Source organism: Rhinopithecus bieti, unplaced genomic scaffold, assembly GCF_001698545.2.
Source record: "Rhinopithecus bieti isolate Rb0 unplaced genomic scaffold, ASM169854v2 scaffold_26308, whole genome shotgun sequence".
Taxonomy (NCBI): Eukaryota; Metazoa; Chordata; class Mammalia; order Primates; family Cercopithecidae; genus Rhinopithecus; species Rhinopithecus bieti.
The window spans coordinates 190,480-207,888 of NW_016811785.1; the positions used below are offsets into that span (position 1 = coordinate 190,480).

The 17,409-nt window shown below is 46.0% G+C and overlaps 1 protein-coding gene across 1 annotated transcript in view; it reads right to left on the reverse strand.

The window, feature by feature from the left end:
* Window positions 1-17,409, reverse strand: part of LOC108544133 (uridine-cytidine kinase 2) — a 62,882-nt gene that overhangs the window by 11,336 nt on the left and 34,137 nt on the right. Inside the window, exons 2-4 of the mRNA XM_017895100.1 lie at window positions 10,396-10,555; window positions 9,436-9,532; window positions 4,449-4,591 (exon numbers count right to left, since the gene is read on the reverse strand). Coding sequence (XP_017750589.1) covers window positions 4,449-4,497 — 49 coding nt within the window. The 5' untranslated portion in view covers window positions 4,498-4,591; window positions 9,436-9,532; window positions 10,396-10,555. The remainder of the gene's footprint in view (window positions 1-4,448; window positions 4,592-9,435; window positions 9,533-10,395; window positions 10,556-17,409) is intronic.

Here is a 17,409-nt window from a genome sequence, read left to right on the forward strand (position 1 = left end):
TTGCTGAAGGCTTTAGCACTGGAGAAAGCTTTGTCCTTCTCCCAGCACACACGTGCACACACACGTGCACACACACACACGTGCGCACACACACACACACAGTGCATGTCCACACCCTGTCACGTAGTCCTCCTACTGCCCTCAGCCTGGGCCTTCAGCCCCCTTCCTTCTACAGACCTGGTGGCTTCAGCTGTTTTGTCATTGGCGAGAGGAAGCTGGTCGTGCAGAAAGTAGGAAGAGGAGGGAAATCACAGTGAAGCTTCTACAGCCCAGAAGTTGCTTTCTGTTCTACCTCTATGGGCTCTGGGGGGGGAAACTGCCCCGGACCTGAATCCTGACCCCAATAACTCCTACCTCTGTGACCTTAGACAAGTGACTTTAACCTCTGTGAATCTTAAGTTCCCTAACTATAAAACAGGAACAATAATGGTACCTTCCTCATAAATATTAATTTAATAAACAAATATAAATATTACTATTCAGGAATACAGAGATGTGCATAAAATTCTTCAGCACCCGTAGCTGGCGCCTTAGCACACGTTCAAAAAGCATGTGTTCTATGATTATTACGACCACAACAGAAACTGAGGGCACGCTGGGAGGGTAGTGCCTCCCTGACAGAACTGCTCAACGCCATGGGAGGGCGGGAACCTCGAATTCAGGTAAGCAGGTCAGACCCAGCTGAGCAGGGTGAGCAAAGAGAAAAAGGAGTCCTGCGGGGCAGCTGGAAGGGCGGGGTGCCACACAGTAAGGGAGAGCAGGACACAAGCACATGGGACAACAAACGTGAGGAGGGAGAAGAAGGAAGACAAGGAAGAGTCTCACTGCAACTTTTATGCTGGAAAAGCAAATAGGGAATGGGTCAGAATGTTGCCCAGACACTGGAAACACGCAACATCAGAAGGCCTTGCCCACCTCTGCTCCCCAAGAACCTCCGATAGAACGATCACCTCAGGCAGACTGGGCCTCCCTGAGCCAAGAACAACAGAGGGCCAGCCACCTCCCTGCACTGAAAGGCCCTGCTCCCCAGGCAGAGTCAGGAAACAGGGCTGCGCCAAGGACTGAGTCAAAACAAGGTCTTGGCACAAACTGGAAACCCCAGGGGCTCAAAAACCAGCTCCTCCATCACTGCTCTGACCCCAGCACGGTTGCTGGGCCAGGACAGGCCCTTTTGGAGGACAGGGTACAGGGCAGGAAGCTACAAGTCTGCCCACATTCCCTGCTGGGTTTCCATGTCAGCCCTTCCAAACCCAGACGTGCTCTTTCTGGTTAGCCAAAAACCGAGAACAAAACTTAGAAGGACCCAAAATAAAGACAATTCCTCAATGGTGAAGTCAATCACTTTAAAAATCTGATGAGGAAATGTGCTACTCTATAGTAAATGAACAGGCTGAATCCCCCTAGGGCCAGTGCAGCCCTAATTCTATGTGAACCAGAGAATGACGCATGAGGAAGATGAGGGGTCAGCCGTCCTAAAGCTCCCTGCCCCGCTTCATCCCTGTCCCTGTATTAAGGGCTGAGAGAGAAGATGAAGGCAAACGAGGCTAGAAACCAATCCCTAGAATGTCAAGGGTTTCCATCAGGAAGGAGGTAGTCTCTAGAGCTGCTTTACTCAAATACAGATTTCTCCCACATGAGGGTCAACTCAGAATATGGAGGTCACATGCCCAGGAGGGTGTGACAGACGGGTAAAATCATGGAGCTAACTCAAGTCTCTAGGAATGTTCGAGCTCACTCAACAGCTGCTTCTGACTAACCAGCCTCCCTACCCCAGCACCCCCGCACTCCACAAAGCACATGCCAAGCATATTTTTTGTCCTATGTGGAGAGAGAATGAATTTGTAGAAATAGCATGCAGAAAAGTCCCATAAGTCCATCAGGAAAGTGACTCGGCAGTAGGTGACATGTGAAGTCAGCAGATCTGAAATGAGAAAGCAGAGCCCTGCCCAGGCAGCCTGTTCAGAAGGCGGAGAGGCAGAGCTGGCCCTAAGAAACCCCAGGAGAGGGCCAGCACCACCGTAGCAATTGCTCCCATTTCACACAAGAATCCTGTGCAAGAAAGGAAGGGAAAATGTTCTGTTGAACCCACACTGTGATGATCTGTTTGAATTAAACACTAGGATGCACTTTGTTTCCAGCGTCATTGCTGCTGCTCAAAACTTGGTTCCAATCTCCTGTGCTGGTTCTTGCACTCCCTGCTGTGGGGCTTCCCTCGGCAGCACTGCATCCCTGAGACTGAGCACCACTGCTGGACTCGTGATGGCATCAGCCTGGACATCACCAGCTGCTGAGGACAATACCTGAGCAGATCCCTTTGAAGGACCTAACCAGTGTTGTCAGAAAATTCAGAAAATGAACAGCACCAACCCCTTCGGCAGAAGCAGATTTCTGATCTGTCACATAGATATTTATCGACTTATGCACCACCAGGCATTTTACCTGCATTACCTCTCATCTTCACAACTACAGCAGAAGTACCAACCATAAGACCACATTCTAATAAGAAAATGAGATACAAAGAAGTTAAAACACAATCTGCCCAAGGTCACACATCTAGTAAGTGGTAAAACCAGGATCTCAGCCCAGCTCACCTGACTCCAAAATTTATTTGTCCCTGTGTATCATGCTGCCTCTTTAATTTGACAAGCTGACATGGACACTGAGCAGATCAACCAAAGTAGGGCCTGAGTTTGCGGATTAAGGTGACAAGCCAGGCCCTGGGGTAGAAGCATGAGGGGCTGTCAGGCTCAGGGTTCAATTATCTATGCAACTCTTACCCAGCCAGAGTCGTGACACTAAAAGCAGGCCTGTCTCCCCTGCATTATCCATAAAGAAACCCAAGCCGAGGTGGCGCAAGAGCCTAGTCACAAAGCTAGCTGGGAAGAGCTCTGCTAGAACTAAAAGGCCCCTCCCATTCCATTCTTTTTCCATCACACAAAACTAACTGTCCCCACCCCATGTGGGAGCAGAATGTAGCTCCGACTGACTTAACAGCGTGCATATCTATTACTACTTAGAAGGGCAAAGCTCAGGACTTGTTTCTGTAGGTTATACTGGTCTCATTAATAGTCCTTACAATTACAGTGCTAAATGGGATAAACTACAGATCTGTTTCATGAACCGAAAAGAGAAAAGTACCCAGACTTTGAAGTCAGAGGTCTCTGGGATACAGCTTATAAAATCTGAAACTGTCAATAATGTGTCCTGTGACTAGGAGCTAACCTCGTCATTTCCCATGTCTCCCCGCCTCTTTCACACAACGGAGACTCGAACCTTCTCACCTTTCATTCCTCTATTCAGTCACCCCCACCCACTGCCCTTGCTGGGTCCTGGTCAACTCTAACTCTGCTAATACTCTTCTCATCTCAATTCTGCTCCCTCTCCCACCCACCTAAGGACCACACCCCTGCCTCGTGTCTAGATCAGCAGAGCGGTCTCCAAAGAGTTGCTCCAGCTACAGCTATAGGCTTCACTTACACTTCCTCTGTCAGCACCAGGGTCCAACACAGAACAGTGGCCACTTTACTTGCCTTGCTCAGAACTTCATAATAGCTTTCCCTTACCCACTGAGAACCAGACTAGAGATCTGTCTCTAAAACCAGACCCCAACCTGCTTTCTTGTGTCTCTTCGTACAACGCTCTGAACATTCCAGGTTCCTGCCATTCTCAGAACAAGCCACTGTCTGTACATCTGTGCTGTGCACCTTCATGGGTTGCCTGTATCGCCACCCTGCTACACCACATCCAAGTCCCAACCCCTCTTCGTCCATGAAGTCTCCCAATCTCTCCTGATGGAAGCAAACTCTCTGCTTAATACCCAATAGAGCTCAGTTCACAGGCTGGGCTCCTCTACCAAGGGGCACTGCTGTACCTTCAGCACACAGGCATGGCGGACTTAGCACGGACAGGCCCACCCTCAGCACGGCCTGTGGAGGGCACAGCTGACTTCCCTCCTGAGCTGACTGGAAAGAGTGGTAATGCCTCCATAAAGCCTGCTGGAAAATAAAGGGCTAGAGAAGCAGGCTAACAGGATGAGCTGCCCAGCGCTTTAGGCACAGGGGATCCTGTCCTCAGGGGCCCTACAGTTAGTTCCGCAAATCAGAGCATCTTCATTTTGATGTCTTGTGAACAAACTGCAAGGAACTAAGCATTTAATCAAACTTTTCCCAGCAAAACCAGACATCAACGTCTTATTTAGTCTCTGACCTCACAAGTCTTTCGTTATCCCAAACAGTAAGTGACTAATCCCTTCTCAAATGTCACCAAGTGTCTGGGCAGCAGGATATCCTGGGGCTGGACTGACGCAGCCGCTGGACCATGCGACACACAGCTGCCTCAGAGAAGGCATGGGCTTCAGACTCAGGGGGGTGGGGTCCTGTCAGAGGCTCCCAGGTCCTCTGCCCTTGAGGTGGCCACCAACAGGGCCACCTGGGGCTTTTAGAACGCACCTCTGCGAGAGAGCCGGGTGTCCGCATCTGTATCCACAAAAAGCTTCATCTGGAACAGGTCTCGTACCTCCTGGGAGTAGAAGGCCAGGATCCCTTCAAAGAGCACCACGTCTGCAGGATAGACAGTAACTGTCTCCTCCTTCCTGTAAAGCACAGAGCAGATAATGGACCAAGCCAGGCAGGGGCTAGCAAGGGGCAGAGAACAAGGGCCAGAACATCTGGCTGGGCTGGGTTCTGAGTTCCTTGCCCCCACAGACTTCAAGCGGGAGCTAAAGACTCGGCTACTACAGCCTTACACCACCACCAAAGAGCCAAGGGTGATCACGGCTGGGACAAAGGTCTCCTTTGACCACTTCTTCTGAGCTTTCACCATGAAACAAATACAGGGCAGACATCCTTCTCCTTGGAATCAAAAAAACCTGCTGTTGAATGAAGAATAAAGGCAGACAAAAACAGATGTGATTTCTTTTTTTCTCTGAGGGCGTCTCCAGAATGCTCTCATGCCTGGCATTTATGGAACCTAACACTCTGAACTTTAAAAACAGAAACTTACAGTTTTCTCTCAACAACCCCACCCCCTCCTCACCAGTCCTGAGGCAGCTGAAAAGGAGGGAGGCAAGGACAGAAGGGGAAGGGAAGGAGGGAAAATAAAGAAAAGTTTTGGGAAAGAGGATACAGACGAGAAAGCATTTGTGAGGAAATGCAGAATCCCGATGTCTGTCTGGTCTGGCTCTACCCCAAGCCAATACAGTGGCCACAGGTCACTCCTGAGCTCCCTAGAGCTGCTCTTCCTTATCAATAAAGCAGAAATACACATGACTTCATCCACCTAACCCACGTGGTTGGGAAGCCTAGGGCAGGCACTAATTATAAACATGACTTTTTTTTCTCTCTTTTTTTTTTTTTGGAGACAGGGTCTCACTTTGTCACCCAGGAGGCTGGAGTGAGAGTGGCGCAATCTTGGACTCACTGCAGCCTCAACTTCCCAGGCTCAGGCGATCCTCCCGCCTCAGCCCCCTAAGTGTCTAGGAGCACAGATGCACACCACCACGCCAGGCTAATTTTTGTATTTTTAGTAGAAACGGGGTTTCACCATGTTGCCCAGGCTGGTCTCTAACTCCTGGACTCATGCAACTCACCCACCTCAGCCTCCCAAAGTGCCAGGATTACAGGCATGAGCTACCAAGCCCAGCCAACACGACTTTTCAAAAAGTAAGAAGAGTGAAACATTGCTAAACGGTTAGGTGATGGGCTTTCACAGATGGCCCTGCTTGTGCTCAGCTCTGCCTTGATGCAACTTTCACTGTATTTTGTCTTTTGATTCTGTCCTATGCCCACCTTACATGTCACCAACTGCCTCCTGCTCAAAATTCACTGAAAATAGAGTAACAATCATCATTGCAAGTTTTTCCGTCATCCTGACTAGCACACTGGCAAACCAAATAAAACAAAGTCTCTTAAAACAGTAGTTCCATCTGGGAAAGCACAAGGAGGTCAGTTATCAATGGCCAGCTCAAGAGGGTGCCGTTGGAACTCCTTCCCATAAACACTCCCTGATGCCTTCTTAGCTTGGACCACCGGGCTTGTGTATGAGTTTTAAGGCAGGCACTGTTGGGGTAGCTAGCAAGTGGCAGAACAGCGCAGGGAAGACGGGAGAAAAGGACTAGGATTAGGAAATGCCCTAGAATTGTGGTGTATCTGAGATGCATATCAGAACCATCTCGGAAGCTTATAAAAATATCCCTACCTGGATCCTGCCCCCCAGGAGCTCTGATTTCACAAGTCTGAAGTGGAGCTAGAACTTCAATACTATTTAGAAGCTCCCAAGATATTTCTAACATGCGGCCATGGTGAAGAAGCACCAGTCTAGAGTGTCAGCCACCAGAAAATGGTGTGCCCACTGTGGATAAGAAGGCAACCTAAAACAGTTCAGAAAACAGGACCAATGGGTAAATAGTGAGCCACTCTCTAGGCAACTGCCCTACACCAAGGAGAGGATGGGAGCACTCTGTCTAAAAATAAAGTGAATGTACGTGCGAGATTCCACTTGAACACACTAACAGAGAACACAATGGCTGCACTAAATTTACGTATACAGGTTGAGTATCCCTTATATGAAATGCTTAGGTGTTTAGGATTTTTGAATTTTGTTTTTTTTTTTTCAGATTTTGGAATATTTGCATTATATTTACGGCATCCCTAATATGGCAGGGGGAGAAAGGATCTAAAATGAGCATCCCTAATATGAAAATCCAAACCCTGAAATGCTCCAATGAGCATTTCCTTTGAACATCACATGGGCACTCAGAAAGTATCAGATTTTGGAGCATTTCACATTTTGGATTTTTAGATTAGGGATGTTCAATCTGTACTGACACTAGATATTAACAGCATTTTAGGATGCCTAACTGATAAATACTAAAAAGGAAAAGTGGGTTTCCTTCAGAAGGAGAAAATGAACTGCCTAATTTGTTGTTGGTGCCTTAAGAAGTTAGAATTAATCATTTCCCAAGTCCACATGCAGGTCTAAAAACTGTCATAACAGCTCAGAGTTTTTAAAAAACAACAACAAATTTACTGAGCAACTACTAGACCAGAATGTGCAAGGAGGCATACCTGGCTTAATATACCACTTACAAATTTAGGGTCTGGCTGGGAAGTCCCAAAAAGAAAATAGCCAATTAGATCATTTGAGATAACCCAGTCTAACCATCTCATTTGGCTTATGGGGAAAAGGATGCTCAGAGAAGTGTAACTGCAACAAGTAAGCGTCTTCTTCATTTTAGCCCAACAAATTTTTATTTGTACCAAACGCCCATGGGTGGGATGGAATCAGTTAACCCTAAATGGCTTGATGTCCAATTAAGTGGCCCTTAAGATTTGCAGGGACGTGGGAAGGGGTGGCTACGGGTCTGGCGTGATCAGTGAAAGTTTCTAAGACATGAGCTTTAAGCCACTAGAGAACAAGGTTTTAATATATAAGGTATGAGATAAATCAGGAGGAAACGCGAAATATGTCTGCACTGGGAATTCTACCAGGATTTTCTCTTGTTGGCATACGAATTTGATGGAACTCATGCTGCACGAGGTCTTCAACTTCTCTCCTCCACTCCTAGACTGCATTGGTCAGGCCCTGGCTTCTGTCAACCACGCTCAGTTCCACTGCCTTCTTTCAGGCCCTTATTAGTCTCTCACTGGGGCTGTTCCAAAGGCTTCTTCACAAATGGCATTGCAGATACTCTCTCCTCCTGCCACCAAAATGACCTTTCCACTACCACAGTAGAGCCGTCTGTGGCTCCCTACTGACAAAATGTTTGTGCTCCTGGCCCTGCCACCTATGGCCTTTCATGGCCTGAGGCCTGCCTGCCTTCCCACACACCCACTCCCATTCCTCCAAACCTCTCCTCTGCCGTGCCCCGACCAAGCTGATCCATGCCCAGCTCTGAAATGCTTCCCTACCCAGCACCGTGGAAATCCTTTTCCCAAACAACTTCTTATCCTTCCCTATCTAAAGCTTAAATATCACTTCCTCCATACAACCTGCTCTGAATCCCCTGCTCTTCCTCCCTCCTTTACATTCTTCTGCAGGCCCTTGCCTTAGCCATCATGCTGCATTTTACCTCTTCACCTGGGAAGTGGTGGGCTGGAATGTCTCTTGACGCCACCACCACTTCCCCCTAAGGGAGAACTACAATTCTCAGAATCCCTTTCCCCACATGCTTCCAGGTTACTGCGCCAACAAGAGACTTAGAAGGTGAGAGTGAAGCAAAATCCACGATATTCAGGAGATGGTAATAATGAGACAGGAAAACTTTGCAAACAGTCCACAAGCTCCTCGATTGAGGCTGCAAACCCAGACGTGGGGGTTTCTTGGACTTTTCCATGAACCCCAGCTTCTGCTCCAGTGCCTCAGGCTAGAGTCAGTGGGGACTATTTTGTCTGATTCTCTGGCTACAAACTTCCAGGTCTTCAGTCTCCCAGCCCCAGTGTTCATGTAAGCTCCAAATCCTATACTAAATGCCTTCATTCATTCCTCCATGATCTGCAGTGGTTGAGTTAGGAAAACAGACTGACACGGGAGGCGTAAGGATGGTATCCTGATCTTTTACTCTCTTCTCTCCTACACAGAAGAACCTGGCCCATAGAAGGAAGTGTTTCAGAAGATTCTGGTGAGGCATGGAGGTAAGTACCACAACAGCCCCCTCTACACCTCAATGCACACACATGCATGCTCATTCTCTCTCTTTCTCATCTTCCTCCTGCAACCAAATCTTCACCACGCCCTCCAGTTCAGACTCACGGGAAGATGTGTGTAGTCTACATTGAGGTCTGAGACGCTCTGTGCAGCTCTGAAGGAGCTTGGGGTCTGGCCAACAGGAGTGCAATCCTCTAGGAGCCCATTCCCACCACTCAGAGGGAAGGAGGATGAGGTGGAAGTATGGCCGCTCCTCTATTCCTAATCAGGAGCACTAAAATTGAGGCTTCACTGGAAAGGACTGCTTTGATTCCACTGAGAAGCTTTCTGGAGGGCTTGGTTAATTCTGAGATCACAGTCTGGTGACCTCGTGCCTGTCCACACTGTCCAATCCCAAGTAAACCAGGACAGCAGAAAGAACAGTTTTCTTTGTTCTTCTTCCTGCCCTTCCTCTACCCCTCCCCTTACATCTTGTTCCAGGAACAACAGCACTGGAATGTGGACCAGAACGCACATGCAGTCTCTCAAGCTCAAATACGATCCCATCCTTCGGAGTTAAGGAATCGTGACAACAGGACTGTTCCAGGAAGCGCCCAGATGAACTCCCCAACCTCTGCAATCCCATAGCACACACTGCTGCCACCACCCACTCCACTGACCGGCTGGAATGGCATTAGGCAGGGGTAGGACAGAGGTCTGAAGTGCAGGAGGTAAGGAAGGAGGTCTCAGTGCAGACCAAGGATGCTCTGGGGAGCAGCGGGTGTCATCGCTGGCCCAGAACAGCTCACTTACCGGGAATGGGAGACGAAGTCATACACGGGGATCTGGACTGTTTTCCCTTCAGTGATTTCTTTGAGTGTTTTGAGAATGAGTTCATTGTCAAAGGCATCTGAAAAATATCAAATTGTTAAAATGTTTCTTAATTTTAAAATAGTATCTCCTATAATCATACACAGGACATCCTCATAAACATGTATATGGGCACATCATACTTTAAAGGTAATCATACTGCTCCCTAAAAGCTGGATTTTACCCAAAGCAGAATGGAAGCTCCCTGTATCTCAAAATAGGGTGTATAAATGAGTTCTGACAAACAGATTTCTTTTTTTTCTCCTTTGACATTCCATCCCTGACTTCAGACAGGTCTTTACCCTCTCCAAGTTTAGCTGTTATCATCCTACAATTGGCACATGCTAAACTAACCTGGAAAGCACACCCATGATTGGGCGAGTGCACACAATAGGCACCATGCCACGGTTTACTTCTAAGAATTTTAAGAAATCCAAGCCAGCTAAAGGAGCAGTGTGCTGATCTAGGGCTGCAGGGCAAAAACCATTCTGGCAGCCCCCCTGCCCCTCCATCTCCCTCTCTGCCACAGAGTGGGTTGAACACACATGTACACATGGGGAGGAGGGTCTGACGAGGGCTGCCTCAGAGCAGAGGCAGCAGAAGGACCAGCTCTGTATGTCTGACCCCATGTCTGGCCCATCTTGAGTCCCAGGCTCAAACAAAATCACCTTTGTTCAGATACAGATTCAATCAGTATTTAACGAGCCAAGCACTACATGAAGCATCTGAAAATTCCTTCTTTCACATAAGCCCCACAATAACACTGCAAGGTAGTTTATCAAGTCTCTACGTTCTAGATACAAACAAGATTCTGAGAGGTTAAGCAACTTCCTCATGAGCAAAATAAAAATATTCCCCCCTACACCAATACACATACATACCCCCTTCAACACCCTGACTCACCCGGGTGGTCAAAGTTGAACTGGCCCTTCAGGGCTTTGGCCTTCTGTTCCGAGGTGAGAACACGGTAGAAGCTATCCTGACTCAGGATGACCACCTGCTTCTGGCGATAGTCCACCTCATTCTGCCCCAGGAGCTGCACGATCTTAGCACACACGGAAGACTGTGAGGAGAGAAGAGAGCACCCAGGAATAAGAGAAAGGGCATGTGTGGTACAGAGGAAGTCCCTGGAGTAACCAAGCTGATGCACACCTTACAAGAAGGGGCTCTGGAAGGACGAATTCAAAGGCAGCTGTCACGCATGACGAGTTAAAGGGCTAAGGGATGCAGCCATAAAAAGAACGAGATCATGTATTATGCGGGAACGTGGATGGAGCTAGAGAACACTATCCTTAGCAAATTAATGCAGGAAGAGAAAAGAAAACTAAATACCACATGTTCTCACTTATAAGTGGGAGCTAAATGATGAGAATACATGGACACAGGGAGGGGAACAATACACACTGGGACCTGCTGGAGGTGGCGGGTGGGAGGAGGCAGAGGATAAGGAAAAATAACTAATGGGTACTAGGCTTAATACCTGGGTGATGAAATAATCTGTACAACAAACCCCCATGACACAAGTTTACCTACATAACAAACCCCTGAACTTAAAAGTTAAATCAAAAAAAAAAAAAAAAAAAAAGCCTAATAGAGAAGAGTCCACCTGACACGCCTGTGACAGAGAAGTCTTAGGATCCCCAAAGTCCCTTCCTCCCTTTCCTTAACACAACTTACTACTCTCAGGTACTTGCAGTGATGGTAGGGGAAAGAGGGTAGCACACACCACCTCCTCCTCCAGAAGATCCTTTCCGAAAGCCACTAATAAAGGTAGGGCTAACTGATCCTGCCTGCTTGCGCCCTGGTATAGACAGACAAAAAAGGCAGCAGCAGCAGAAAGTAGAATGAGGGCACGGTGAGGATGTGCTGAGGGGCCACAGGGTCTTGGAATCACAAGGTGACCACACACGCATGGAACGCCACTCAGCCCCTGCACATCTCTTTATATCAATGGAACCAAAAACCATGGCCAGAAAGCTCAGCTAGTTAGCAGGAGGCTATGCTCACAGCGTTAATCCTACTTCTGTTGGTTACTTTTGCTCCAGTCCACAGCCATGGACTTCTCCATACCTGTAGTAAACCAGGTGGCCTTTTCACAAATGTGTGCCACCATAGACAGGGTGACAAAGAACACAAACACCACCAACATCTAAAACAACTTAGGGGTATCCCAACCAAGAGCGGAGAAGACAATTCCAAATGAACTCAAACCTACATGCTTTGTGTGTGTTGTTAGTAATACATGTATTCTAAAATTAAAAAAAAAGAAAAAAAAATAGTAATATATGTATCTGCCCCTTTCTTCCCTTCGATAACATATACTCTTCATAAAAGGAAAATTATGAAACAAGTGCATTCAACAGAATGAGGCAGTGAAGGATTGTATTTATCAAATAACTGATTTCTTTTTTCATTTCATACAAAGGTTAATTTAAAAATAAAAATGTCTATATTACATAAGCTGTAGAAGACATAACCCAAGTCTTCTAATTAAACTAGTTGACCTGCCAGGGACGGTCGCTCATGCCTGTAATCCCAGAACTTTGGGAGGCTGAGCAGGGTGGATTGCTTGAGGTCAGGAATTTGAGACCAGCCTGGGCAACACAGTGAGACCCCGTCTCCAATAAAGAAGGAAAGAAACTGGTTTACAGGATAATAGAGATGAAAAACAGGATAATAGAGATGATAATAGAGATGAAAAAAGGGTACGACTGTTACAGTGGGCTAAGACTTAATTATTATATTAACAGTCACAAAAAGACAAATACCATAGGATTCCACTATGTAAAGTAGTCAAATTCATAGAAACAGAAAGTTAAATGGTGGTTGCCAGGGGCTGAAGGGAGGGGAAAATGAAGAGTTGTTGAAAAAAGAAAAGAAAGAGAAATAATCCACCAATAACCAGGGTTTGAGAAGGCAGGCGATCCTGAGCCTACAGAAATCTAAATATGCCTAGCATATTTAGGCTAGGCACGGTGGCTCATGCCTATAATCCCACAGTTTAAGAGGCCAAGGTGGGTGGATCACCTGAAGTCAGGAGTTTGAGACTAGCCTGGCCAACATGGTAAAACCCTGCCTCTACTAAAAATACAAAAATTAGCCGGGCATGGTGGCACATGCCTGTAGCCCCAACTACTCGGGAGGCTGAGCCAGGAAAATCGCCTGAACCCAACACATGGAGATTGCAGTCAGCTGAGATCGTGCCATGTACTCCAGCCTGGGCAACAGAGTGAGACTGCATGAAAGAAAGAAGGAAAGAAGGAAAGAAGGAAAGAAGAAAGGAAGGAAGGAGGGAGGGAGGGAGGGAGGGAGACAGAGGAGGGAGGGGGAGATGGAAGAGCGAGGAAGGAAGAGGAGGAAGGAAGAAGGAGGGAGAGAAGAAGGAAGGAGGAGAAGGAAGGAAGGGAAAGAAAGAACAGATAGAACAAAAAAAAAAACCCAGCATATTTAGAGGTTTAATGACTCAATCTTAGAAGTTTTACTATTGAATTTATTTCACCAACTGATTTTAACAACAACACACACACACACACACAAAACATGAAATCTTTTAAAGTTACAATTCTTATAAAGTTGTGTTTGACTGCCCTGGGCATAAGGAAAACTGGCCATTCCTGTTGCACAAGTCAGTGCCAACTAAACAGGTTTGCAAAATGCGTCCTGTTATATAAGTTATGACACACGACTAAGTAAGGATCTTTGGAGGAACAATAATATTTTGACTCAATTATTTTCAAACAATTTATTTTGCTTTCATGATACTTTTGCATATTGACGCAGAAAAACATTTAAAACTACTCTGGACTTTGGGAACGCAGATCCTCCCATGCCCCAAAATGTCACAGAAAACAGATTCATATGATAAACTAGATTCAAAAGTGAAAATGTTACAACAAAACCAAAGGCTCTCTGGGTACTACAGATGGATGGGGGGTGGGGTGGAGAAATCAAAGGCTCTACGCAATTATAAACTATAAGTTTTTAAACATCTGTAGGCCATCAATTTCCTTTTCCTCCCAGGCATCTATCTTAGGACGTTTCTTACGTCCTAAGGTTGTAGGAGGGTAAAGTCTACAGCCTTTATTAGTAGATAGAATTCCTCCTAGAATTCCAAAGAACAAAAACAACAAAGTGATCCATGAAGCCAAATATATATTATCTAGTTATTCAAATTGTGGTATTTTAGTTATACTTAAAACCCATAAAAGTTTTAATATAAATAGCAATCCCATCACCATCAAAAAAGCATATTAAAAAGTTACACTACCTAATTTTGCAGATAAACAACTATTTCCCTTAACCCAGCACAATGGAGGACAGAACCTGTACAATGGCCAGTAAAATGGGATAATGAACATACAGTAGGTGCAATTCTAGAAAATCAGCACTCATCCCAATCCTTGATCAAGATACAGTATAACTGTGTTGATCCCCAGCTGCACCTCTCAGTCCCGTGTTTTCAACAACCTGGCTGTTGACCCTTCCCTTCTACAAACACACCACCATTGCTGACAGTGTAAATGATAACTTATTAGGCAGCAGGCCCTGCGCCAAACACTCCATTATGACCACCCTTAGAAGCCACATGTGCTCTCCTGCATGGATGAGGAAACCAAGTTAAAGTAACTTGGTTTCATAGAGTCCCGGCTCTTTACCTCAACCTTAGACAGTAAGAAGTCCCAAGGCAGAAGAAGCCCTTTGTCAGGAAGGAGATAAATAAAATTGCACAAATAAGCAAAGAAACACCTGCCTCTAGGTTAATCTAGATTTTTAAGGCATTTTCTTCCTCCTGGGCCATGTTACAAGTGGGCCCTAAAAAATCTGGGTAACTGTTCAATCTGGCTGACAGGTACCTAGAGTTTGGTTATATCATCCTCTCTATTATTGTGTAGGTTTGAATTTTTACCTGGTAGGGAAGAAGGCAGAGAGGGAAGAAGGAGTCCCACAAAGAGACTCTACTCTGCCCTGAATAAATGCTCTTTTGCTTACTTAATGCTCACCTCTGTATCTCTTTCACTATCATTTCTGTGTTCTCCTTTTGCCTAATCCTGCCCTTCTCTTCAAAAGGATGAAATTGAGCTCTGAAGTGTCATCTTGTTCCTTAAGAATAATTCAGCAGGGCACAGTGGCGTGCACCTATAATCCCAGTGATTTGAGAGGCTAGGGCGGGAGGATCACTTGAGCCCAGGAGTTCAAGCCCAGGGTGGGCAACACTGTGAGACCCCACCTCTACAAAAATTCAAAAATTATCTAGGCATGATGTTTGTGCCTGTAGTCCCAGCTACACGTGGCAGGCTGAAGCAGGAGGACTGCTTGAGCCCAGGAGATCAAGGCTGCAGTGAGCTATGATCATGCCACAGCACTTCAGCCTGGGCAACAGAGCAAGACTATATCTAAAAAAATAAGAGAGAAAAAAGAAAAGAAAGAGAAATAATCCACCAATAACCAGGGTTTGAGAAGGCAGGCAATCCTGAGCCTACAGAAATCTAAAACATGAAAGGGTACGACTGTTACAGTGGGCTAAGACTTAATTATTATATTAACAGTCACAAAAAGACAAATACCATAGGATTCCACTATGTAAAGTAGTCAAATTCATAGAAACAGAAAGTTAAATGGTGGTTGCCAGGGGCTGAGGGGAGGGGAAAATGAAGAGTTGTTTAATGGATATACTTTCATTCTGTTTTATACAATAAAAGGGTTCTGGAATTTGGCCATCCAATAATGTGAATATACTCAACACCACCGAGATGTACACGTAAAGATGGTTACGATGGTAAATTTCATGTTATGTGTATTTTACCACAATTAAAAATTAGCGTTACTATAATAAAAGCCCCATTTCTTTCTATATGCTGGGTACGGGGCTCAGTACTTCAAAATGATCTCATTTGCATACCACAAGCTTATGTGATGGGAATTATTATCACACTCACACCACAGATGGCAAACATGGAGGCAAAGAGAGGTTGAATGGAGCCAGGATTCCCACTCCAGCAGTCCATCTCCAGTGCCTAGACACTTAGTGGCTGCAGCTGCATGGCGCTGTCTCACAGGCAAACTGACCCTGCCCATTGGAGTGTGAGTTCAGCCTCATTTTGTATAATATCTCTATATTTAGTGTAATGAATCCAGAATACATTCTGTCCCTGCCACTTCTAACACATTACTGAAATTGGAGTCAGGAGGGTTAAAGGTCTGCTAGGACTGTGAGCTGTAGTTCAAATATAAAGTTAGGCGAAGGTCAATACAAGGTATTTTCAGAAAGGGGGAAAAAAAAAACCTATGGAAGAAATTAGTGAAGGTGATTCACAATTTCTTTACTTATATGGCATTCTGAAGACATTATCTCATTTAATTCCATTACAACAAAATATTACTTTGTCTTCTTTTTTCCTAATGAGGAAATTGAAGCTTAGAAAACTGATCACATGAAATGATTTGCTCAGTCCCAAAGCGGAGTCTCAAACCACAGGTCTAACTCCAACTGCATAATTCTTTTCACGATTTTAGAACATAAGCCGCTTTGGCATCCACCCCAATGTTCTCCATAAACATACTCTAACTCTGGAAAACAATGACAGGGGAAGGGAGACAGGGAGGGAACTGATGAGAAATATAATACTGTTTTGTCCCACTGCATCATTAAAGTCAACATTTATGTTGAACTTCTAGAACTAAAGGCAGGCAAGTGATGTGCCTATTAAAAGGAAGCTAAAAGCCCACCCACCAAGAAAACCTGTTCTAGAAATGTTTATTATGTTCAAAAGAATCCAGCTGTTCGGAGCCAGGGTCCACTAGACATGCTGAACAATGAACTCCTTGAGCAGAGATTTCCCATTTGGGAAGCCTCAGTAGCAGTCAACAGCTTATCAACAGGCCCCTTCAGCTGGCAGTTTCCAAAAGGGCAGCTGTTGAGCCAGCACAGGTTCCTGTATTGCTACAGAAAGGATAGTTCTCTAAACTCGTTCTCACTCAGGAGGTGGCTCTGACAGCCTGGACACAATCTTGCTATGCTAGTTCTAGTGTGTGTCTTCCAGGATCTAATCCATAAAATCCTCTTGTCCAGTTCCAAGACCACTGAGTGAGTAAAAGAAAACAAGCAGGGCAATCAGCTCTGACGCCTCTTTGTCATATACCCTCCACTACACTTCAGTGCTCAGAACCTGACATAGCCCAAGCCTGGACAGCTCAGAGCAGCGCAGCCCTCGGGAGGGCATCGGGCTGGGTGTGTCCCTACAGGAATGGGCTGGCACATCTCACAGTCATCCTTACAGAAGAAGACCAGATAACCATGCTGCCCAACATTTTTGAATCCCATCTAGATGTCTGTTGTAACACTCTGGATGAGCTGCTTCAGAATCACAGGGAGGGCTGCTCAGAGGGAGGAAAACTTAGCAACCAGAGCCAATCAGCTCCAGGTGAAGCACACTGATTAATCATTTCCTCCCTGCTTTCCAGGACGGGAAACATCACAGCAGAGAAGAATGCCCGAAGGCCAGAAGCTTGGCTTCCTCAGGCAGGAAGACCCCATCTAGCTCCTTGGCTCTGGGACTATGTGTGGGTCACATCAATTACTCTTGGCAGTAGCTTTCCTTGTCACTATCATTAAGTAAGTATCACCACTAGCTTATATGGTATCCATCTCAAAGGAAGAAACCATCGCGGCCCGCAGACGTTACATCACTCCTTTGTAGGTACGGGTTGCTCCCCACAAGGCTCAGAAGCTCTAATTTACAAGCATTAGAAAACCAAAGCACCAGTAATTTGCCCTGGTTTAAAACTAAGAACAAGGTTCAAACCTGCTGGCTCAACTTCCAATTCAACTGGTTAAGTGGCACAATAGAGAGGTGTCACTCAAATGCTTCCCTGGAATATCTGCAAGGCCATCTCTTCTTCCCCTCTTCCCGCCCCGCC